Source organism: Malaya genurostris, chromosome 3, assembly GCF_030247185.1.
Source record: "Malaya genurostris strain Urasoe2022 chromosome 3, Malgen_1.1, whole genome shotgun sequence".
In the NCBI taxonomy this organism is placed as follows: domain Eukaryota; kingdom Metazoa; phylum Arthropoda; class Insecta; order Diptera; family Culicidae; genus Malaya; species Malaya genurostris.
Genome location: NC_080572.1, coordinates 70523812 through 70550608, shown reverse-complemented (window position 1 = coordinate 70550608; position 26797 = coordinate 70523812). Strand labels below are relative to the sequence as shown.

Genomic DNA, 26797 nt, shown 5'->3' with positions numbered 1-26797 from the left:
TAATGCTTTCATACTGAGGATTTCGTATTCTCTATCATCTCCTTTTTCTTTATTTTTTTGTTTTAAATTAGTTGAGTTGAGTTCATGATGACGATGCTATTCAACAAAAATCTAAGTTCTTTGAATTTCATGTCTAAATGAAGGCTGTCCACGTAAAATTACAGACAGTTTTCTATCAGAGAAGATTTTGTATTATTTCACGGATCGCTGAAACGTTTCACTTATATCACAGCCAGAGATGCCATTTATACAGATTTATCTATATTATACAGATTTTTACATACGCATACAAAATACAGATTTGGTACAAATTTTCTAAATTTAAAACGGATTTCATAAGAAGAAAAAAAAATCTTTTTCGTATGAGCAATCTATTAGTATTAGTAGTAGTCTTGGCATTAATTACTTTTTTGTGGAATTCTGTTCCAACAGACATATGGAAAGAATTATTGCTCACCGAATCTACAATTCTACAGCCATAATGTGTTGAACTAACATCTTTTAACATCATTTTATTGTTGATGGAATGTGGAATAAATACCAACGTATCGGCTACAGTGTAGCCATATTTACAGATTTTTAATAACTTTATGCTAAGAAAAAAATATTTATTTAATTTAAATTTTAGATTCGGTTTTTGATTTGAAAAAAAAACATGAAAAATGTTTTGGTGAATGAGTTTTTTTTATTATATATTAACGCTTAGAAACAATTAATTGAGCTTTGATGACAAAACACGAAATATGTAATGCTGAACGCAAAATCGAATCCATTATTAACGTATTAGCGGATCTTTTGGAAACCGGAAAATATCAAGTTTGGATAGAAATGCTTAGTGCGACAACAGTGTGGAACACAACAGTTAATTCTTCTCGTAAAACTAAACACACTTTCGAGTTTACACTAATTTAACAAATCTTTGGTTACACTTTAGAAAAACGGCTTGATGCTGATTTTTATTACACACTGCCGCCACTATATACATTTATTACAAATGAGATTGAAAAAAAAGAAACATTTTCTGAAAATTTTCGTTTTCATTGGTGAGCTAAAATTATACATTTTAATAATCTTGTTTTCTGATTTTCTTTATACTTGGCATCATTGCTCGCGTACCCTGCAAAAGTTTTTTCTTTTCACAATTGAGGTTTCTATGCCCGGTGAAAAATGAACGGTGGCCCTACTGAAAAATGGGTGGCCAACACGTTTCCTGATGAAAACAAAACAATATGTAAAAGCGATTCACACGCAGCATCAAGCGGCTATCACCTGAATGGAGTTGTAAGTGAGCTGTCAGAGAGCCTAATGTGCTTGTAGCAACATCAAAATCAGTCAATCAGAAACTGGTCCATTTTGGAACAAAAGCAGCCCCCCAGTTGTCAGGTCTTGTCTTAGGTAGAGATGCCATGTATACAGATTTATCTGTATTATACAGATTTTTGCATGCTCATACAGATTTAATACAAAGTATAGATTTTATACAGATTTCCTCAATTTATTACAGATATATACAGATCTCACAAAAAGTAAGAAAGAAAAACAAGTATTTGATTCCTGTGACGAGATAAAAGTCTATCAATCAACGGACAAGTCACAAATTAATATGTAAATCTGTTGTGAAATCCATTTATTTTATAATTTGAAACCAATTTGAACTGATATTCAAGGAAGTGATGGCATCTTGAAACTTTACTGTTAAACTGAGAGTTTTATGACCCGACTTGACGATGCATATTGGGTGTTAAAATTCCATGTCAAATTATGAAGTCAACAATTGGGGGGTACATGAAATTTTCGAAATCGAAAAAAACATTTTTGATGCCAAAAGGCTTAGAATTGCATGAAACGTCGAGATTTAGTGTTATCTCGAAAAAAAATTTTTTGAAAAAAATAGTTCACTTAGTGGAATTTTCATATATCTTGAAAAAGCATCAAAGGGGGGGTGGGGGTGTGGTTACATGAAATTTTCGAAATCGAAAAAACATTTTTGATGCCAAAAGGCTTAGAATTGCATGAAACGTCGAGATTTAGTGTTATCTCGAAAAGAATTTTTTTGAAAAAATCGACTTTTTGGGACTTTCAAGAAACAATTTTTTTTGAGATGACACTAAATTTCGATGTTTCATGCAGTTTTAACAGTTTCGGCATCAAACAAATTTTCGATTTTGGAAATTTCATGTACTACCCCCTATGGTGCTTTTTCAAGATCGAAAATTGTCAAACCTTTACGCATGTCCCGATTTAGCTCAAATTTTGCATGAAGGCTTTTTTCGAGGTGCTTAAACTTTTGAGCACTAGAGCTTAACGAAATAGAAGTGATCTCAAAATTTTGGCACCCTTATATATATATATATATATATATATATATATATATATATATATATATATATATATATATATATATATATATATATATATATATATATATATATATATATATATATATATATATATATATATATATATATATATATATATATATATATATATATATATATATATATATATATATCTATATATATATATATATATATATATATATATATATATATATATATATATATATATATATATATATATATATACTATCATATATCTGGAACCAAAAGTCACAACCACTTGATCTTCGAACTTGATCAATGGCCCGACAGTAGCTTTCAAAGGAGCCCAAGTTTGTTAAAATCGGTTCGGCCATCTCTGAGAAAATTGAGCGCGTTCAAATATCTGCACACACATACACACACATAAATACACACACATACATTTTCCGAACTGAGTCGAATGGTATATAACACTATGGGTCTCCGAGGCTCCATTCGAAAGTCGGTTTTTCCAGCAATTCTAATACTTTTCTATAGAGAAAGGCAAAAACCTGTTTTAATCCACCTAGTGGTGTAATGATGCCTTTCTCATGTACATATAATATTGCGGTATTCTATTCAAAATTTTTGTCTTCGATTTTTGAAAGAAACCAAGAGATTGTTTATGCATAACATGTTTGTTGCATCCGAAAATATTTTAAGTGACGGTGTACAATATTGAACACACTTTACCCTCTAATTCCAGAACCGGAAGTCGGATCCGGATGAAATTCAGGAATTCCGTATGGGACCGGAAGACCTTTCATTTGAATCTAAGTTTGTCAAAATCGGTTCAGCTATCTCCGAGAAAACCTAGTGAGAGTATTTGACACACACACACACATACACACACATAGACATTGCTCAGCTCGATGAACTGAGTCGAATGGTATATGACACTTGGCCTTCCGGGCCAATTTTCACTAGTCGGTTTTTCAAGTGATTGCAAAACCTTTCTATATGAGAAAGGCAAAAACTATGAAAATCTACCATCCTACAACCACAATATATTGGAATAACATCTTTTAGCATCATTTTTTGGTAAGAATTTTCTTTCATTAGTGAATACAGATTTTTTGTACAAAGCAATACAGATTTTCTATCAAAGTATCTGGTATCTCTGGTGTTAGCGTACAAGATGTTTACATTATTACTGCGTCAAACCTACAAACCTATTGGAAAAATTATTTCAACCCTGCGCACCATACCGATTCGCTTACGCGGTACACTTTGAATGCAGCGGGCGTTCACAAAAAAAATAAATACTTTGAAACCCCTATTTGAGCACAATTATTTTTGCTTATCATGAAAACTAATAATATATGCAGCATTTTAACATTTAAAAGTAACAAAAATGGCCTGAAATTATTTTATTTTCGATTTCATTGGAATATTCGAATAAAAAGTTTAGTAAAATTGAACATTTTTAAACAATTTTTTCATCATTCTATGACAAAAATAAATGATTATCTATTTGCAAAGTTTCGTATAATTCGAAAAAGAACTTCAGTTACAAGTTCTTTCACGCTTCCGAATATAGGTAATCGCACGTATTAGTAGAGTGTGTGCATTTTGCAACTTTTATTGGTTCGATTTCAGAATTGTACCGTAGACATTGAAACTCTACAAAAATGCTTAGAATAGCTAGTGATTCGGGCTTGTATCTGCATCAGAAAAAATTTACTGACACAGCAAAGGAAGATCATTGTAACGAGCAACATTTCATTGAATATAATAGGAATCTTCTATCGAATTAAAAATTGTTTTATTTTGAATTTGATTTTTAAATAATCAACAATTCACAGCTTAATATTTCAGTCTGCTTTTGCAATTTTTTAAGAATACGAATTGTGATACTTACGGACAAATTTTATCCAGTTCTTCCTTTTTGGTGGCTATCGACAAATCCGTAGACGATTGTAGCACTTGAAACGGACGCGCACATCTTGCTAACTCTTCTTGGCCACAGTTTTCTGCTCTGATTTTTGCAAAGTTTACTGTAAAAGAAAAATAGAAAAAGTCCATGATTGGTATATTGTGGAACGTAACCAATCATAACATGATATTTTCATAGCCAATTCATAGCATAACTGAAAACCAATTGCTAAAAGAATAAAATGAATAATAAAAGAATATTTTTTCAGCAGAAAATGATTATCAAATCATTTTCTGCTGTAAAAATATTCTTTTATTATTCATTTTATTCTTTTAGCAATTGGTTTTCAGTTATGCTATGAATTGGCTATGAAAATATCATGTTATGATACGTGATAGCGCCCAGGTACTCAATGAAAAATAATTGCATTCCTTTTAATGTATATACTTTATTTCATTTTTAAAACAAAAGCCTTCGATATATATTGCAGATATTGATAATCAGTAACTGGTAGCGATTTTTTAATTTGCAATCTCAGATTACAGTATTTGTTATTCAAATGTACTTAAAATAAAATACTGGAAATCAAGAACTAACAAACCAGAACAGAACAGATACTGATTACCAGTTCCGATTATTGCTGAGAAAAGCAAAGCCTTCGATGGCGTGGGCCATCCGCCGGTGAGAATTCCAACGAAGTGACCTCTCGAGACCGTCTTATTCCATCATCATCGTTCCGCTTCCTCGACGTATTTCACTTTTTGCTTCCGTCTGCAAACACCACGGTTCCAGTGGAACAATCCCCAGGCCCAAAGAGTAGCACCTTGAATGTGTTTTTTTTGGTGCGAAACTCGGGTAGTTGGATTTCCTCCTCCACCACCGAAAAACGAAATGGAGCCGGGAGCCCAGCGGTTCGGGTGTTTTCGAATCGGGACTCCGAGACAGTGAAATTCTCCCTGTCAATGCGCCGAGCTGTGGCGAATGGAACTGATTTTTCCGTTCATTGGATTGGGGTGCGGTTTTTTTTTTGTTTATGCGAAGTGGGATTTTGATTCTGATTCTGTTGGTTCTTCTCAAGGGGGTTTATTGAATCCAAAATTTGTGTTTGATTCACTCGCTTCTGTGGTTCGGCTTGTGGATAATTATTTCGTAACTATAATGATTTATGACGATAACATCTCAAGAGGATCGAACGAAACGAAGTGAATTCCTTCAATCTTTTCAATCATAATGGTAAGGTTTTCATAAAAATAGATGAATTCAAAATTTTTGATGCAATACTTCACAATTCTGTGGTATAGTTTGCCAATAAGTTATACTGGGACAAGAAAAAACAAGTAATTCAAAATCAAACAAAATATGTATTTATGAACTCACGAGCACTTTTAATTTCATTTTCAAACACGATACCGTATTCAGAAGCATTTACTTATGAGCGAAATAGTCGACGCTGCATGCAGTGAGCCTCCCTGCACGGTTCAAATATTCCCAAAGTAGGATTGTGATGGTCGCTTCATTTCATGTACCGTATGTTGGGGTTGCTGTATCCGTCGGTAGGGTGCCTCCATATTCACAGGGATCGGTTTGTTGTGCCTTAAGGCTTCAGTTGTCGCACAAATAACTAATGAAACAAGTCACCGCTGTGATCGCTTATGGGATGCTCTGTCCTGTAGATCGAAGACCCGCCGTTTTACGGCTTTGTTGCGGGAAGAACGAGGTGCGTGATGAAAATTTCATTTCATCATAAATAACAGTAAAATATCTGCTGGAAAGGCAGTGCCTACTGGTGAGAAGTGTGAAAAGAATAATCATACCTACGAATAAAATGTTTGTTTCCACTGCCGCATCGCTTCGAAAAAATAGAAGCAAAAGTCTTTCCCTGTACTGCTACTGCTGCTCAATTGTTAGGTTTTCTTGCACGAATGGTGAGTAAATTTTCCTAGTGCTTCAGACAGACTTCAAATTAAAACACTGCGGATGAGTGCATAATTTCTGTGCTCTGTTGCGCCGAGGTTAAAATTGTTTATTCAAATCGGTCGGCAGCTGCAACAATTCACTTTTTCCAGTGTACCACACGAATGATTGTGATGCACGATCGGCTACCTGAACTGGGAACTGAGAGCCTAGTTCTACTGGGTCAGGTTTGATTAATTTTGTAGTAATGTTTATACTCTTCTGTTAAGTCAAGATTAGCGGGTTTCAATTTTACTCATCGGTAAAATCAACATCATTTCAGTAGACAAAATGCAATATGCAGGTGTAGCAATTATTATTTGCAGTAGTAGTATTGACAGGTAACCAGTTTATTGGACTTCACTTTCATTGGTCTAATGACAGTCACAGTTCCATGGTTCGCAAAATGTTCTAAATCATACCGCACTGATCACGGAACTATGTGCTAACACGTAGAGGAGCTACACAGAACTGATTGTCAAAACAACTAACAATCTAGTGGAATTCCTCATGCAGGCTGATTTGCAACGACACACGTTAATCAAATCTACAATCAACCGAATTAAAACTAACAATTTTTTTTTATTTGCTGTGTCTTTTTGACAGCCGAGACCGCTTACGGTCACTCTGGCTATAGACAATTTAGATGTTCATGCTAGAAATCACAGGAGTTGAGTGTCATAAGCGTTTCAATTGTTCCAACCAATTAGTTCTTTCACTAAATTTAAATTCGCAATGAAGTTTGGAATAAGTTACTATATAATAAGTCGGAACAATTCAAACGCTTATCGAGAGCTGAAACGACGACACGACCTGCCACTCGTCTATTAAAACCAGCCTCTTGCTATGACGCCATGAAACTATGGCCAGCATCATTCTGCAAAAACCAAAACAATGAAGAAGAATGGCTAACGAAAAATTGGATATTACAAAATTACTTGTTTATTCAGCACCCTTTAAAGCACTTCCCCGCAAATTATCGATCAGAATATCATCACTACGATAAGGAAATTAAGATTTTACTCGAATTGCTATGCTTGAATGTTTGTTTACCATACTCTGAGCGCTCTGATTGCCCACCAAATGCCCCAGATGTTGGCTACGATATCACTTGCTGGAGCGCCTTATCCTTGTCACAGGGCTGATTAAAACTGTATCGTAAATTTAACTACCCCTCAGTAACTGGTAATGTCAAAACGTTATCCCTTGAAAAAATGTTGAAACTGGCAACACATGTTGATAAATTATTGATTTTAATTAACAGTTACCGTAACCTTGGTTACTGCATTTTGAAGACATGAGAAATGTAAACAAAACAAACTGCAAATCGGATATTTTAAAGCGAATAATTAAAATGGATTTTCCGAGTGGGAAAATCTTTTCCCGTGGAAACTGCTTCAGCATCAGAGTAGTGGATCGACTAGTCATTCGGATTTGCTAAAAGAATTCTTCTGTTGTGGAAACCGAAAAGGATCCACTTGCAATTGAACGAACGAAGTTTTCTACGGATTTAAAATCCTACATTCAAGTCTGAGTTGTGGAATTTTTTTCATGAATTGTATTGATATACTAACATTTACAGTCAGCCCATAGATAAAATAATTGGGTTAAAAATAATGCGAGCTGTGAGTGTACTTTCTATTTGCGAAATTTCTAAATTATACTTATAAGAATTATTCATTGTTATTATAAAATCCGTGTATTGTACCTATTGTCAGAAGAAACCATGTGAGGGAGAAACATTTTCTTCAAGCAATAATATGTATAAAACAGAAAAATATCTAGTAACTTAAAAGAACTATCTTTTTCTTTTGTGCATCCGGATCAATATAATACTTCTCGAATTTTATTAATTATACTATTTTGCTTACGTAACTCTCATCTTGTGATTGAAAGTGCTTTCAAATGTATTAATTTTGTTTTTTAGCCATGCATCGATTGTGGCACAACGAAATAGATGATGATTAGTACAGTTGCTTTGAACACGAAAGATTTTTATAGAAAAAAAACGTAACGTGGAATTTAAAAGTTGCTTATGTTTCCTTTTCTTTTATTTTATTTTCTTTTTCATAAAAATATTGATATTATAAATCCGTCTCCTGAGCTTTGCTTTTGTAATGAATGTTAATGTCCCCCTTTAGAAGCAATTAACAGGTTGTTCAAGATAATGTTTGGAGTGTTATGATAGTATGTTTACATACAAAAAAATTAATGCTCTCAAAACACAGAAACAAAATTGAGGCACTCACTTTAATCGTACTGATGATGGCTGTAGCATTTCATTGGTCTACATCCTCGAGTTGTTCTCAGGAATTCACTGAACTAGCGCAGAGGGAACCAAATTAAAAACTTATGGAACGATTCGGCAACTTTCTCAAAATGTTTGTTTATTTATCCTTGGGATCCTTGGTAACTAGTTCAACTTAAGCAGTGTTGCTCGAGTACATTATTTTTATCTTTATCAGGGGGTCGCTATATTTTTGGTAACTGGCGGTAAATCGTAAAATACGAGAAGCGTTCTCAAAACAATTTTATGAAAAAACAAATTTAAAACTTATGCCAGCACATTTTTGGAATACTGCTTCGAAGGGGGCATCCGCCCCTGGCGCAACATTTGAAGGGAGCGGCAAAGTCATCCTTGGGACCTTTTTTTTTGCTCGTCGAAGATCTTTGCGGATTTCCGGATTTTGGTTCACCTTTTTTTTGCTCTCCGAAGATCTTTGCGGATTTCCGGATTTTTGTTTTTTGCTCACTAATCCAACGATGGGGGCGGCAAAACTCTTATTTTGCCCCGGGCGCCAAATTTCCTCGGTACACCACTGCTTATAGTAAAACATTTCAAGAATATTATGTGAGTAATTCAAGCTTATCGGAACAAAACTCGGCAAGTTCGTTTATCTCATACTGCGAAGAAATAAGAACTCGGCGCATAGGCCCAAAACTTCCGCTCTGATTGACTTAAAAACTCGACAAAACATTCTTGAAATGTTTCATTATAACAAATTATAAAAGAAAAAATATGATTTTATGAAAATATTAGACTTAATATTATGATTTTATGAAAATATTATTGATTTTATAGGCAAAAAACTTAAAACGCGTTTTTTTTTTCGTAAGCAGGTTTTGAAAGTCCGTGTCCTTCGTCGTTCAAAAACTACTGTACCAATTTTTTTCAAATTTTGCACACACTTTCAACATATAAAAAACCAGACCCCAACGTTTTTTATTCTTCATCGAAACACACTAGTGGCGTGGATTGGTCTGGTTTTGAATTTTCGAGCGGAAATGGCAATGAAACACAGTCCTAAATGTGTTCTTCTGCTCGAAAGTGCGAAATTACAGTTGATGCTTTAGTAGATGAAGACTGTTTATGTTTGACTGTTTCATTATTGTTGTCGTTTGTCAGGTTCAGAAATCAGATTCTGTATTCATATTCCCAAAATTAAGATCCTAAATACAGATTAAGAATACATTTCGGGAATTCAATTTCAAAATGCAGTGCCAGAATACTGTGTCTGAACTCAGGTCCAAAATTAAGTTCTGAAATTCCGTGCCAGCATTCAGATCCAGGTTCAGAGTTTAGTTCCAAAAATCAGTTCAAAAATCCAGTTTCTTAGTTCAGTTAAACTTAAAACCAAAATCCAGTACTAGAATCCAAAATTTAAGAGTCCAATGCAGTTCCAGAATCCAGTTCCTTAATTCAGTTTCAAAATTCTGTCCCAGAATCTGGCACTACACTAACCACATGGGATTGTACATTAGTCAAACTCAAGACGACATTCACCAATGCAATTTGAAATTTAATTTACCAGAATCTAAAAAATGCATTTATTTTCGGCTATTCATATTATAACACGAATCAAATTTTGCATAAGCATTTTTTATTAACAAAAAAGAAAAACTCAACAGTCCGAAAAAATCCTTTTCTTAATACACCTAGTGGTGTGATAAAGGCTTTCTCTTTCATTGATACAGACTCACTGAAATATTTTGTGTCATTTTATTGAGATAATTTCTGACACTAATTTGGGCTCATTTTTGACATCAATTTGTTCAGATTGATTCGAGTAGTCACATATTCGAAAACATTTCTCAGACCAAACGTTTCGGAAATAATACATTTGAAAAAATTTTTTTTTGTCGATTACGTCAGTTGTACGATTATATGTTGTCATCGAACCGTAAGTCAAAGCTGTTTCATGAACAAATATTAGTTTCCAAAACAGCCTAACTTTGTTGAAACCGGTTCAGCTATCTACGAGAAAATTGAGCGGAGAAAATTGAAGTGCGTTTTGTGGGCTACGTGATTTGGGGGTTCAAAGTATTCTCAAAAATTACTTTGCAAATTAGTTTGAAAGAAAACATTTCATTCTTGAAAACAAACAAAAATGTATGGTTATAACAGACAAGAGTGTTTGTTGTAAAAACTAAATTTAAGCTCAATAATTTCAACTAAAAATGACTGAAACGCACAAGTAAAATATTTGTTATTTTTCTCAGAATATTGATCAAAGCAAACTAATTCACTGAGAAAAATTAAATATCTAATTTTCGGATGACCACAGATTTCGTATTACGCTAGTCTTGCTTTTATATTGGGTAGATATTCTGTCTGTCATACATAAAAACAAAGCATTTAGTTTTTGAGTCTAACGTCACGCTTTTGATATGGAAATGGCAGCGTGTCTCTCATAGTGTTTTTGAGGTGTCTCTACCGATTTGGTATTAGGTACAGAACTTGATTCCAAATGACGATGAAAAAAAATTTTGCCTGTAATTGAAAACAAAAGAACTTCGACAACGTTCTATCTGTCACGAAAACAAGTTATGTCATTATTCTGAGATGAATTTCGAATGAAATACCATCTCTTTTACGAGGCGCGAAATAAATAATTCGATCACTACAGCTGAACAAACAACATACTATCGGTTATAAACACAGTTCGGAAAAAAATGGTGGTTTTACATCTTATAAGAGCGGCGTATTTCGTATACATTTATATTCAAGAACATTTAAAATTGTGTGATTTGTAAGTTACATGGCTTTAAATCGAATAAAATAAACAACAAAAGATCGATAACAACAGCACGACTTGAATCGAGTAACATTACATTGCAAAGGGGAGCGGTTCATATCGCCGAAAGCCATTTCGCCGAAAGTCGTTTCGCCGAATGCCATTTCTTCGAAAGTCGTTTCGCCGTATAGGTCATTTCGTCGAAAGTCGTTTCGCCGAAAGGGTCATTTCGCCGAAAGGGTCATCTCGCCGAAAGGGTCATTTTGCCGAAAGGGTAATTTTGCCGTAATGGTCATATCTCCTGCATGTTATGTCTCGAGTATAACTGATGTGGCGCAGCCACATAGCCGAAGCCAAGATGGCTCGGCGGCACAAATCCGACGCCAGCTGAGTTGGTCGCCGACCCGCCGTCGGAAGCGGCGGCCTCTTGCATACAAACCTGTAATCGCCTCGTTTGCCCGGTCTACTCAAAGCTAGGTTTCTTTGCTTTAGTTAGGTCCGAACGAGCGGTACCGAGGTCGGACAGCACATGAACTAAAACGATGTGGCGTAGCCGCATTAGTATTTTTTCATTTTCACTTAATAAACGGAAAATACCACCTACATTTGCCTGGTAGATACACCTATGCAATTGCTTTGATGCTTACTAGCTAGTAGTTAACAAGTTTTCTTGGGAACTACTTTCTGAGGTTCATGAATCAATCTTTATTCAAAAGTACAACAATCAATCATTATTCAAGAAGTACAATGGTAAGTTAACAAAACGGGCGTTAACGCTATCATCTTTCGTTTGTCTTTAATTTAAATCAATTCTAATTACGATTTCAAGACGATTTCAGGATTCGGCGATATGACCCTTTCGGCGAAATGGTTTTCGGCGAAATAGTATTCGGCGAAATGGCATTCGGCGAAATGGCATTCGGCGAAATGGCATTCGGCGAAGTGACCCATTCGGCGTAATGTCATTCGGCGAAATAACCCTTTCGAAGAAATGACTTTCGGCGAAACGGCTTTCGGCGAAATGACTTTCGGCGAAACGGCTTTCGGCGAAATGACCCTGATCCATTGCAAAGCATGTCAGTTTATCGACTGACCCACAGAAGCACATATCTGCTTAATGAATAATTGATACATATAATTCCATACAGCGGCCTGCATGGAGCCTGCAAAGTTTTGTACGTATGGAATATTGCGGTATTTGACAAGCTAAGTAACGGGTGGCGACTAAAATTTTGGATTTTTTTCGAGGCCTGTATGCTCAACAACAAACGAGCTCAGAAAGAACTAAGAGTGTGTATGTGTTAGCTCTCTTTCTCCTCTTTCTGCTTGTATTTTCTGTATTGTTCATGCTTGCTCATTTTTGCTCAAAATGTCGTTGAAACAAGAAGTATTTCGCGAGCGCGTTGTACAGTTCTACGAACTGCACAGAAATCTCGGCAAATAGTATACGGTACAACATTTTAAAAGCAAAAATGTTGCGGCTTCGACAGTTTACAATATCCTAAGATGCCCAACAACTGCTCGTAAGGAAGGTAGTGGAAGACCAGCCAAAACTATGGACGCAAAAGGACTTGTTCTCTTTCTCGTGCCTTTAACAACAAGGATTCACTGAGTCAAAGGGATGCCGCAAAAAAGTTCAACTGTTCTCACCAGTACATCTGCAAAACTTTGAAAAGACTCGGAATAAAGCACCGAAAGAAGACACGAGCTCCGGGATATACAGACGCACAGATTTCAACGCTGAATTCCCAATTTAATTTCAATAAATCAGATCTTCTCCAAGTATGTTTGTCTTTTTTTGACAGCTTGAGAAAGAAATTTCAAAATTTTAGTTGCCACCCGTTAGTTATGAATTGTATCGTTTGTAGAATTATGTCACCTGTAAAGTTTTTTGTGTGAAATATAATTCGCTACTTTTACTTATCTTTTTATGTCGTCTCACGAGGTGAATTTACACTGACGCTTACAACTCTAGAGCACTTCTATAACTACAAACTCGAAAATGCGGCAACTCTCCCAGAGTGCATTCTCACTATACTTTGCCCTATATGTTTTTAAAAATTTCCAATTAATTTTTGCTTAGACTAGAGACAAAATTATGAGCTGATGATACAAACTGTGCGTTTTTTTTAAGAAGAACGCGTAAGCAAAGTTTGAGCCAAGTCAAATAATACAAAAATTCAATTTAATTTAAACGAAGTTGATTTTTGCTATATAACCGAAAATAAAATGATCTACCTACAAGATCAGCTTTTTCAAATGATCACCCGAATAAATTTGACTTCATCACTTCTTGAAGCATTTCAAGTTAATTATTGAAAGCTTGAGAATCGAAATTGAAACCATTCATGGAATTTATTTTATCGCTGGAGCATATTTGCCATTCCAATGCACCGGTGAATGATTAAATTTCTTTATAGGCAATTTGCAAAAAGTTACAAGATATCGACCGATTTTTTTCGTAATAGGGGACTTAAATGCAAAGCGTGTCCAGTGGCATTGTAGGCAAAATACCAGTAATGGTAAAATACTTCATAATCAACTCTCTGCTGGTTACTTTATAGTTCTTTATCCCAGTAATCCGACTTGTTTCTCTTCCGTTAACAACCCCTCTATAATTGATCTGGTTGTAACGGATCAAAGTCACATTTGTAGTGAACCGATTACACATGCTGACTTTGACTCAGATCATCTTCCAGTAACATTCAGACTTTCCAACGAAGCTATAATTAATCCAATTAGTTCTATATTCAACTATCATAGAACCAATTGGTTTGAATACAGATCTCACATTGAAAATCATGTGGATCATGATTTTTTTTAGAAACGACACAGCAATACATAATTTGAATCATTACATTATCGAAGCTAGAAATCTTTCAGTTCCCAAAGCTCAAACTAAATTAAATTCTCTTATCATCGAAGACAATCTTCAACTGCTCATTCGGTTGAAGAATATTCGTCGACAACAATATCAACGTTCTCGTGATCATACTATGAAAAACATAGTTAAGGATTTACAAAAAGAAATTAAACATAGATTTACTCTTTTGCGAAATGAAAAATTTGATAAAGAAGTTGAACAAATTAAACCATATTCTAAACCTTTCTGGAAACTTTCTAAGGTTCTGAAGAAAACTCAGAAACCAATTCCTGCTCTAAAGGAAGGAAATCAAATACTTCTTACAAATGGCGAAAAAGCACAAAAACTTGTTCAGCAGTTCGAGAGTGTCCACAATTTCAATTTGAACGTTGTGAGTCCTATTGAAAATGAAGTCTCAATGAAATATGATCATATTTCAACGCAAGTGTTATTACAAGATGACATTATTGAGACGGCTTTTGATGAAATTAAGTCAATTATTAGGAAACTTAAAAACATGAAGGCTGCTGGTAATTATGGAGTCTTTAATATTCTTATTAAGAATCTTCCCGATGTTGCCTTGAATCTTGGTTAGAATTTTCAACAAGTGTATTTCATTAGTTTACTTCCCAAAAATATGGAAAAATGCTAAAGTAATTCCTATCCTCAAACCTGATAAAAAAAAACAGTAGAAACATCAAGTTATCGACCAATTAATTTTCTTTATTCTATCAGTAAACTTTTTTAAAAAATTATCTTGTTGAGAATGATTTCTCATATAAATGAGAATTCAATTTTTTTACCAGAGCAGTTTGGATTCCGCCATGAACATTCAACTGCTCATCAACTTGTCAGAGTAACGAACATGATAAAATCATATAAATCTGGAGTTGCTCTTCTAGACATAGAAAAACCATTCGACAGTGTTTGGCACAAAGATTCAATAGCAAAAATGTCTGATTTCCAGTTTCCTATTTATTTGATCAAAATGATTCAAAATTATTTAACTGATCGCACTCTTCAGGTTAGTTATCAGAATTGTAAACCTGAATTGCTTCCCGAACGAGCAGGTATTTCGCAGGGTTCGAGCGTAGCTCCAATCTTGTATAATATTTTCACTTCTGATCTTCCAAATCTACCCGTTGGTTGTCAGAAATCGCTATTCTGTGACGACACAAGTCTGTTAGCCACAGGTAAAAATCTAAGAGTGATCTGTAGTCGCCTAAAAAGAAGCTTAAAATTTTCAGTGATTATCTGTCAAAATAGAAAATGAAACCAAATGCTGCAAAAACGCAATTTATTATCTTTCCTCATAAGCCAAGAGCTTCTTTTCTTAAACCAAACAATATTCACATTCTCGAATTGAATGGATTGGAATTGACATGGTCTGATCAAGCAAAATACTTAGGTTTACCGTATGACAAAAAACTTACTTCCAAGAATCACATTAAAGGAATCCAGGCAAAGTGTAATAAATATATTAAATGTACTATACTACTGTTGAAATTGAAAGTTAAAATCATATAAGCTTCATTATCTAAGCTGTCTTTATATGTAATGCAAAATAATGTGCCTATGGATTCTAATTGAAGAAATAGTTTATGCTGTGACGTTTCATTGATCTGTATTGAACTGTAAAACTTCATACTTTGTTCGTAGAGTGTCGTTTCTGAACATTGCCCATACATTATTTATCTGGTTTGCTCTAGATTGGCTATGGTGAAGTTTTTGCTCTACCGGTTTATCTACCGGATGCGCCCCGGCCTAGCACAAAACTGCTTCACAAGATGAACTGCAAAAAGTTCAACCCGGCCATCGCCGAATTGCTTGCTTATCCGTGGCGCAGTTAATGAACAATCTAATTAAGCCAGAATAGCAGCTGGATCGTTGCACGGGGCTATCAGACAGAGGCGATTTTACTATCTAACTTTAAATATTTTATGTTCACTTATCTTGGACAGTTCCCCGGCTCGTATTAATTTCGTGGTGCCGTACCTACGTAGTTCAGTATATTTCACACTGTTCGTATCAGACAGTATACTTAGCCTTAGGCGTGAAGTTTCCGGGGTTGGTTCTTTTTTTTATTTTCAAATGGGCTTGTTTCATGTATCGGTGCTAATCTATTTTTTACCTGCCCGGTGGATTTCGTCTTGTTTCAAATGAGCGTGAAGACAGGATACACGTCAATATGAAAATAACTTGCGAAAAGTATTGAAGGTGCTTGGAAACATAATTGGAGGGGTTCAATTTTTTTCATGCATTTCACCCATTGGATCGTCGTCTCGGCAGCCGGGTTAAGCGGTGCAAGGGTTTCCCGGTGTAAATTACCTGTGGACAGGGATTTTTTATGGCCGTTAAATCGTTTCATGTGTCGAAGATTTAAGCTCGCTACTTAAAGCCCGACGAAAATAATTTCCTGACCCGTAACTCGACATTCTCGGTGCCTTTTCCCGTAATTGTGTTTTGTTGGATATTTTTTGTTTGTGCTGGCCTGAGAGCAAACTAGAACGACGTGGCTTGTCGGCTAATTACATGCAGCAGGAGGCTCTGGGCACTGGAGGAATTAAAATTTACGAGCTGAAAAGTCCTCCCTTGTTCCGTTCCATATCCGTTTACAACACCGGCAGCACGAATCGGGGAACATAAATCTTGCTTGTCTTCACCCAAGCGGAAAATCGAATCGATTGCCGTATTTACAACTGGTAAAAATTAGTGCTTATTTGTCCAGGTTTCACGGGTGACCTCAAAATTGGTTCGGTGGCTTGTTGGACGAATGAATTTATAGCTCTGTTTAAACTGTGGCATTAAAAAAAAATGCCACTTTTCACATCAATAGAAATTTGTTTGTTTTACAATTGCTTCCGTAGCAAGCGCATGAATAATGATTTTCGGACAAAAAATTCGCTGGCAAATGGAGAGCAGGTGAGAGAGGGAGAGTAACCTTTCCGGCCAAGATTTATGCTTTCCATAGAGGAAACCCATTTTTGCTTTCCCGGCTAAATCCTAGACACGCTTACGTTTGTCAACGAAATCTCGCCTGACTGTGTGTGGCACAAAGAAAAAACACATGTGGCCCTCAGGTGAACAGCCCAGGTTTCACGGTGTTAGCGAAACGGTTCTGGGGTCCCGGAATTGCAAGATGGAAAGTTGAAAGACGACGGGGCGACAAGAGCCAAGCGACAAAGGGTTCAGACTGTTTTGCTTGTGTGCTAACCACGAAATCCCTTCTCGTCAGACCAATATTTCGAGGTTGGCTAACAGGATGGGTCAACATTAGGTGCACAAACCCGGTGGTGGTGTCTGTCGGTAGAGATGGCCAAGCACGATAATTGTGTATGAAGAACATTTTTCTTTTGTCTAATATGTTTATTAGATTGGCCAACATTTTCTTCTGTCGTCGGTTTTGTTCATTGTGGCATAAAGTTGTTATGAGCTTAGATAAATTTTTATTAGCACCCAAGGAAAGGTAGATTACAAAATAATAGATGAATAAAAAAAAACCGAAGCAAAACAAAACATAACACACTTTGACATAATTCCTTCACTAATCAGGGGAATCGTTTTGCCAGTTCAACTACTCTGGATGTGATGAAATGAAACTCTTTGGGTAACTCAATTGAATAGAACCACAAGAATGCTTCGACTCTGTGCGAGGTTCAGTTTTCCGTCGGATCTGTGGTAAATAATAATTAGCCATATCTGATCCAAAATCAAATTATGTGTTGACTCTTCGCTGGAGAATGATGTTAAAAATTACACCTTATTCATCAAACATGTTCTAGTCTGCCTTTCTCAGACAACGTGAATGATACACATTCAAATTGGATTACCGCTCGATTTTATCACTCGATAAGTGGGTTTTTAGCACTGTGCACTAAAATTGTAATTTGAAATTTGAAATGATTTACTGTTCAAAAACTGTCACTGTCACTGCATAAGAATCACCTAAATTTACTGTATTTCGTAACTTAAGCTTGTATGAAAGAACAAAACACACACACAGAGAAATGGAGCTTGTTTAAAATAACAAATCAGTTAGTAGATTTTTAAATCTGATTCATGTTAATTTCAAGCTAGAATATGATTGTTTTAAATCATTTTCTCCCTTCAACATAAACAAAGATCTCTGTTCAATGTGAATAAATATTTTTCTCTTGCAAAACGAAAAAAAAAATTGTTCCAGCTGATTTTATTGTTGAAATAATTCATCAATATATTGCGTATCAACAAAAGCAGAGTTGATTTAATTGGCAATATCTATGTTGATTCAATCTTTATCTTTATGTTAAGAACAAAATTTATTCATTTTATGTGTGGTCTTATTTGTGTAATGATACAGCAAAGTTTATTGTTCAAAAGAACCGTATCAGTCTTATTTCTTATAAACCAGAGCTGTTTTTTCAATCGTGAATGAACAGAAAAGTTTTTTACGCGTTTCAAAAGTAAAACTTCATCTGCGTATATATTTTTCATCGGGCTTTTCATCAATCCAAGCGTAAGTATTGATAGTTAATAATACAGGGTGATTTTTTAAGAGCTTGAGAACTTTTTTAAACAATAAAACGCATAAAATTTGCAAAATCTCATCGGTTCTTTATTTTAAACGTTAGATTGGTACATGACATTTACTTTTTGAAGATAATTTCATTTAAATGTTGACCGCGGCTGCGTCTTAGGTGGTCCATTCGGAAAGTCCAATTTTGGGCAACTTTTTCGAGCATTTCGGCCGGAATAGCCCGAATTTCTTCGGAAATGTTGTCTTCCAAAGCTGGAATAGTTACTGGCTTATTTCTGTAGACTTTGGACTTGACGTAGCCCCACAAAAAATAGTCTAAAGGCGTCAAATCGCATGATCTTGGTGGCCAACTTACCGGTCCATTTCTTGAGATGAATTGTTCTCCGAAGTTTTCCCTCAAAATGGCCATAGAATCGCGAGCTGTGTGGCATGTAGCGCCATCTTGTTGAAACCACATGTCAACCAAGTTCAGTTCTTCCATTTTTGGCAACAAAAAGTTTGTTAGCATCGAACGATAGCGATCGCCATTCACTGTAACGTTGCGTCCAACAGCATCTTTGAAAAAATACGGTCCAATGATTCCACCAGCGTACAAACCACACCAAACAGTGCATTTTTCGGGATGCATGGGCAGTTCTTGAACGGCTTCTGGTTGCTCTTCACTCCAAATGCGGCAATTTTGCTTATTTACGTAGCCATTCAACCAGAAATGAGCCTCATCGCTGAACAAAATTTGTCGATAAAAAAGCGGACTTTCCGAATGGACCACCTAAGACGCAGCCGCGGTCAACATTTAAATGAAATTATCTTCAAAAAGTAAATGTCATGTACCAATCTAACGTTTAAAATAAAGAACCGATGAGATTTTGCAAATTTTATGCGTTTTATTGTTTAAAAAAGTGCTCAAGCTCTTAAAAAATCACCCTGTATTAGAAACTGCAATAACACGTTTTCTTAACAACATATATTTGATGCAGGTTATCTCTGTCTTTACCGGAAGGGCACCGGGAAAGGGTACTGAATCATTGGATACTATTAAAAGTAATATTGAATTGATTGTGGCAGGCCCGTACCCAGGGTTTCGTTTCGGGAGGGGCCCAAAGATAAAAAAATAATATTACTGAAAATTGCTTATGTACCTAATTCTCGGTGTGCCTTTTATGGGTGTTTTTATTTGACACTTTAAACTTTTCCACTGGAACTGTTATTGTATTACATTTCTTTACCTCCCTGTATTATCATTTCTGTAACACATGTCTGAGACCTTCTAAATAACTATATATCTGTTTTTGATTTCGGGAGGGGCCAGGGCCCCTCGCCAGCCCCCCCCCCCTCTGGGTACGTTACTGGATTGTGGTATGTAGATAAATATTATTAATGTATGGAATATAAATGTAATTGGAACTGCTTACAAATATATAAATTGAAGAAAAATGTACCAAAAAGAAGCCTTCAAATAATTTTGAAATAAATCATTTTACTTGTAAAAACAAAACAAAATGAATAATTTTTACAAACAAAAGCGTAAGTTGAAATACTAATCATTTCAAGTTGATATCTTATCATTTATTTCAACTGCCAAGTTTATAAATTCAAAACACTATAAATATTACCTTTATCCAAAATTAGTTCATTTTAAACTGATTTTGCAAGTTGAATTCACTATGAAACTGTTTGTCAACAAATTGACAGGAATGCATAAGTAAAATATTTGTTGGTATTATCAAAATATTTATAGAAACAAACTAATCCACTGAGCAAAATCAAATACCTAGTTTTGTTGTTTCAAGCAACAATATTTGCTATATTAAACCAATTTTTCTTTTATCACTATTTCAACAAAATAAATCGTTACGTGAAACCCAGATTTAGTTACATTTACAATATTTTTCTCTGCGTGCAGTTAGTAGATTTTTAAATTTTATTTTTGTTAATTTCTATCTAGAATATGATTGTTTCAAACCAATTTTCCCCGCGTCAACATCAACAATGATCTCTGTTTGATGTGAATCAACATTTTGGTCCAACCCAACGAAAAAAATTGCTGTTCCAGCTGATTTTATTGTTGAAAAAAACTACCAATTGTTTGCTTATCAACAAAAGTTACGTTGATTTTATTGGAAAATTTTTTGTTGGTTCAATTCTAAATTATCTTTATGTTAATAAAAAATTTGATTTCTTGAATCTATGATCTAATTTGTATAATAATACAACACAGTTTGTTGTTGAAATGAACCGTGTCAGTTATATTTCTTATAAACCAGAGAAAATTTTTTAACTGTGAATAAACAAAATAGTTTGTACGTATTTCAAAAAGTGAAATTTTATCTGCTCATTTCTTTTTCGTGGGACAATTTGACAATCCAAGCGTAAGTATTGATAATCAATAATATTAAAAACCTCATAATATTACATAACACGTTTTCTTCCAAAAAAACGTTTATGTTGAGCCGGCTTGAGCCGGGGTCGTTCGTCGCAAAGCAAAATTTCGTTGGCGTTTTTCAACATACCGCATTTAAATTTTTATTGCTTTGCTATTTCAATTACACTACATTAATGAAGTGAAATTAAGTTTAAATCAATATAAATATGGAATTGTTATGGATTCCTAAATACTGCCTAATACAAATGCCACATTCGAACCATTATGTTGCCAAAAACGAACCGTACTTAAATAGAAACGAGGCAAAATGTCATGAAAACGGATATTGTATATAGTCTATTTGGTGCTTAGAAACAATTGCAGACAACAATACAAACAATCATGTTTTACTTGGCTCCATCGCTGAAAGAAATTGTTAAAAAATGAAAATTTTGACTTAAGGGCTGAGGACACAGGGCCACGTGTTGAGTTTTAAATCGACCACGTGGCTCGCTCAATTCCCTTTGCGCATCGTTTTTCTCTTGCACTTTCTCGTATATGAGCAAACTGTACCAGGCTGCCAGCATACATTTTATTATTTTGATGAGAAGTTTTATCACATTAATCTATCGTATGGATTGGACATTACATGATTCCAATGAACAATGAAAAAATATTCAACTTACACAAAGATTGAATGTCTGTGTGTTTGGCAGCCTTGTCGACCCAATTTTATTTCTCTCTCCTTTTACAGAATGCTATCAGGAAACCAAAGAGAAAAAAATGGTGGACGCATTGAAACTGACTTTGTTTCACAGAAAAATACAAGACTTTATTTTTATCGCGATAACATATATGTTTTTATGTACTAATCGCATCTAAACTAAATTATCTAGACTTTGTCACGGTAGATTTATGATACAAGCCTTCAAAGCCGACATATCAAGGGCTGAGGACACTACCGTAAAGTGGTAGGTTTTTTGCTATTTTCCCGTTTCAAATTAAATTTTCTTGGAAACGGTGCAGAATATAGAAAAACCCACCTGACAAATTCGAAATAATATTCTGTGAAATTTTCAGAATGATTCATTGAGTTTAGCGGTCGTGTTGTATTTTTTTCTGACTGAAGAACTGCTGAAAATTGGAACGCTCGGAAACGCATACCTCTACTTGTTCATCGAATATCTCGGCTTTGAAGGCTTGTATCATAAATCTACCGTGACAAAGTTTAGATAATTTAGTTTAGATGCGATTAGTACATAAAAACATATATGCTATCGCGATAAAAATAAATTCTTGTATTTTTCTGTGACACAAAGTCAGTTTCAATGCACTCGTCATTTTTTTCGCTTTGGTTTTCTGATATCATTCTGAAAAAGGAGAGAGAAACAAAATAGGCTCGACAAGGCTGCCAAACACACAGACATTCAATCGTTGTGAAAGTTGAATATTTTATCATTGTTCATTGGAATTCATGTAATGTCCAACCCATACGATAGATTAGTGTAATAAAACTTCTCATCCACATAATAAAATGTATGCTGGCAACCCGGTACAGTTTGCTCGTATACGAGAGAGTACAAGAGAAATACGTAAAGGGAATTGAGCGAGTCACGTGGTCGATTCAAAACTCAACACGCGACCCTCTGTCCTCAGACCTTAATCGAATAACTCGAAAATTAAACATCTAATTTTAAGAACATAGATAGCGATTAGGATGACCTTTCATTTGCGACTAGTTTGATCAAACACGGTCCAGTCATTTTTGAGATCTGTACCGGAAAAAACTACAAGGATCAGCCTCATAGGGTTGTTCGAGCTATTGATGTGGAAGCAATCCACGCCATCAGTGTTTTTTTTAATGAAAAACGGCATTAGATTGATCTTGAATAGGGACCAACACCGAACATTGTTTATTTTATAACCGACGAAATTACACCAATATCCCAAATGTATGCAATTATATCTTTGTACATACTTGCGATACGATTTTGATATTTAAGCGTCTCTTCGCCAAGCTTGTGTTCAAGTTTTGTATGCAAGCAGTTATTTTTATAGCATTAAGTTTCTCTACCATTACCACCATTCAGCGATACCATTCTGCGATTTCAGTTAGAGCGATAAACTTTTTCTCATTATCAATCGAGTTCATCTTATATAAATTAGTAATTAATCTTAAGCACTCAAAATTTCCCTGGGGTAGTTGTTAATTTCTCGGGCGAAACGACATAACATGCAATTTCATCCGATCTGCAAGCCGAGACACAAGATCAGAGCATACAAATTAAAGCTTCAAATAGTTTTAAGACAACTTTTTGTCTCGCTGTTTGGCGACAACCTACCTCTAGCATGCTTAGCGTAAGACTGAAACGTTAGCTATAATTTCGTTTCTATTTATAGATTCATGTGCTTCCAGCAGCTTTGCTTTTGCATTGATTGACCAATCAGAGCGATGCTTTCCCATTGATATATCGCTTACTCCTTCAAAACCGTCGTCTATGGCAGGGAAATCCGATATGCCGGAGATTTTTAGCAGACAAAATAGGACACTGCTCGCTACTAATCAAAATTTCAATCATTTTTAATTGAAAATACGTGGCTTAATACATTCAAATCGAATCTTAGAAATATTTCCAATCAAATAATGAAATAATATTATTAATACAAAATATACTGAGCTGTAAGTGTTTAAAACCTGACCACATTTCTACGTGTATTTTTCCTTGAGTTTCTGATTTGCACCCTTTATATAGAAAATAAATATATGTGTTCCACATCAAAAATGTACCGGTAGTCGGACTTGGATAAAATTCAGTAAATTATTTATTGGACTATCAATGGTTTATTTGGTTACAGACTCTCATGTTCTGCAAACTAGAGGAATTCACTAGCCAATATAAAGATGTAGCTTATTAAAAAAAACCGCAAGGATCGGCCCTATGGGGTTGTTCGAGTCATTGTTGTGGAACAAGGTACCCAAAATTTCTAGTGATCGACATTTTCAATCAATCGCCACACTTTTTAATCCGCAATTGCACGAGAGTCTGCTTAGAATGATCCTTATTAGGAACCAACACCGAACACGTGAACCCAGAATATAGATTATGTTTGTCTTGATTTATATTTGTTTTATAGCCGACGAAATTACATCAATATCCCAAATGCATGCAATTATATCTTTGTACATACTTGCGATACGGTTTTCGATATTTGAACTTGCAAAAATATCGCTGAATGGTGGTAATGGTAGAAAAACTTAACGCTATAGAAATAACTGCGTGCATACAAAACTTGAACACAAGCATGGCGAAGAGGCAAGCTTGTGTTCAAGTTTTGTATACACGCAGTTATTTTTATAGCGTTAAGTTTCTCTACCATTACCACCATTCTGCGATTTCGATTTCTCATTATTAATCGAGTCTATCTTATATAAATAAGAAATTAATCTTAAGCACTCAAAATTTAACCTGGGGTAGTCGCAAAATTTCTCCGGCGAAAACGACATAACCTGAAATTTTATCCGAACTCGAATGGCACAAGATCAGAGCATACCACTTAAAGCTTAAAATCATTTCATAGCGCTTTCTGTCTTGCTGTCTAGCAACAACCTACCTCTGTCATGCTACACATAGGACTGAAACGTTACCTATAATTTCGCTTATATTGATAGATTCGCGTGCTTCCAACAGTTTCGCTTTTGCTTCGATTGACCAATCAGAGCGATGCTTTCCCTTTGATATATCGCTTACTCCTACAAAACCGTCGACTATGGCAGGGAAATCCGGTATGCCGGAGATTTTTTGCAGACAAAATATGATACTGCTAGCTTATAATCAACATTTCAATGATATATAATTGAAAATTCTTGGTTATAAACATTCAATTCAATACGTAGAAACATTTCCAATCAATTGGTGAAATAATATTACTGATTGAAACTAAACTGACTGTGATGTAAGTTTTCAAAAGCTGATCATATTTATACTTGTATTCATCCTATATAGAAAACAAAGATGTCAGTTCGTGTTCGCATCTCATCCGACACAGTCGACAATTGCTTACAGTCGAGACGATAGAAATAAAGACAATACAGTGTAGTGAACAATAGAGTGTACGAAATGGGCAAATACGATTTAACAAAGCCTGAAACTTGGCCTACAAGACCAAATTCAAATTGTATTAATTTCAAGCGCTGCAAAGTTAGACCAGCAGCAACCGAAATTGAAATCTTGCTTAAGGAACGAATGCATCTAAACGTTAATGATGCAGATGAGATCCAATTCAACAAGGCGTCTAACCGTGTATACATTATGTTCAAACGTGAAAGAGTTGCATTTGCTTCGGTTAATAACGGGGTGCACAGTATTGATCATGACAATGTTAAATATAAAATCCCTGTGTACTTGGTGGACAATGCCATAGAGGTACGCGTGCATGACCTTCCCCCGCAGACCAGCGATCAGTTTGTTCGGGAAAGTATATCGCAGCACGGTGAAGTTCTTTCTATCGAAAAGGAAGTATAGCGAAATTTTTTTCCGGGTATCCGGAATGGCGTGCGAGTGGTACGTATGCAACTACGTAAAGCAATTCTGTCTTACATCATATGTGATCAAGACGGGATACATCCGTGTAAAACGCTGATTACGTATGAAAATCAACTGGTTACATATCAGTTTTGTGAACAACCTGCACACTACGGCAAACCTTGCACTAAAACTGCGAAAAGGACATCTTCAAACAAAAACAAGGACAACCGCCCAACAACGGAAACTAGTGAGCGCAGTACTCCTGTTGTACCATCAAACCAAACAGCAACTGCATTTAATGCACAACAAGGCGCACCTACAGCAACTAACAACTAACCCAAGAATGCGAATTACAAGGAAAACGAAGGAAAAACGGAAACCAACAACCATACCACCGATGCGGCAATGGAGGACGAGACGAGCCACGGACAAAGTGCCCCTCAATCATCGCAAGATAAAAATGGAAGCTCCTCTCCCCCTAAAAAAAGGGTGACAACGATATCCAACGGTAAAAACATTATTTTATCTAATAAAAACATGGCTCATTCGGCCACGTAAAGCTTGTACGCAAGTTGGCCTGAAGAAAAAAAGGCGCAAAAACAAAGGAGGCTTCACTTGATCTCGATTACTGTGAATTCCACACAGCGAAAAGTGCACAAATCTAATCAAACTGTTCTAGATTTGCACAAAACTGAGGATTTTTTCCTTTGATTTGCGAAGAAGAAATACTAATAGTTCTTTAGAAAACTTTTACAGCCATAAGAATGGCTGATTTTGTGTGATGCTCCCCATCGTTGTCCTCTTTTCGTTGTTTTTTCATCAATGCAAACGACTGGCAGCTGTGATGCGGTGCGCTCTTGTAGGAAGCGAAACTAGCTTTCCAAACGACACACAATACATCTGCTCGCAGTGGCGATGGAATCCAAACTGATCCATATTTTGTTAAGAGGTTTCTTTATACGAGATTTCGTTTGTAGCTTTTTCACTAATGGGCGGTCCTAACGGCTATAAAAATAGCCGCGTACAGAATTTTAATTTTGATCATTTCATTTCGGATTTGCATTTCATTGAAAGAAACTATCTGGGTGCTGTACGGGATTCATTCCTGCCTTTCAGAAGGACCAAATTGTGGAACTCACTACGATATTAAACACTGTTCGGAACATTTTATTCGAACGATTTGTTGTACAGCAGCAGCTTTTTTTTTCTTCATCAGAACGCGTTCTGATTGGCTGGTGTTGACATGGGTCAAATGAGACTGGTTTTTCAATAGTGTACTATTGAAATACTTCAATGCTTTTTCATTACACGCTTAAGTTGAAAAAT

General features: G+C 35.4%; 1 protein-coding gene across 5 annotated transcripts in view; it reads right to left on the bottom strand.

The window, feature by feature from the left end:
* The window catches only part of LOC131439305 (uncharacterized), a 145371-nt gene that overhangs the window by 8900 nt on the left and 109674 nt on the right, over window positions 1-26797 (bottom strand). For all 5 annotated transcript variants that reach the window (XM_058610169.1, XM_058610168.1, XM_058610166.1 and 2 more), the window contains exon 3: window positions 4222-4357. In XM_058610169.1, the coding sequence (XP_058466152.1) occupies window positions 4222-4357 (136 nt within the window). The remainder of the gene's footprint in view (window positions 1-4221; window positions 4358-26797) is intronic.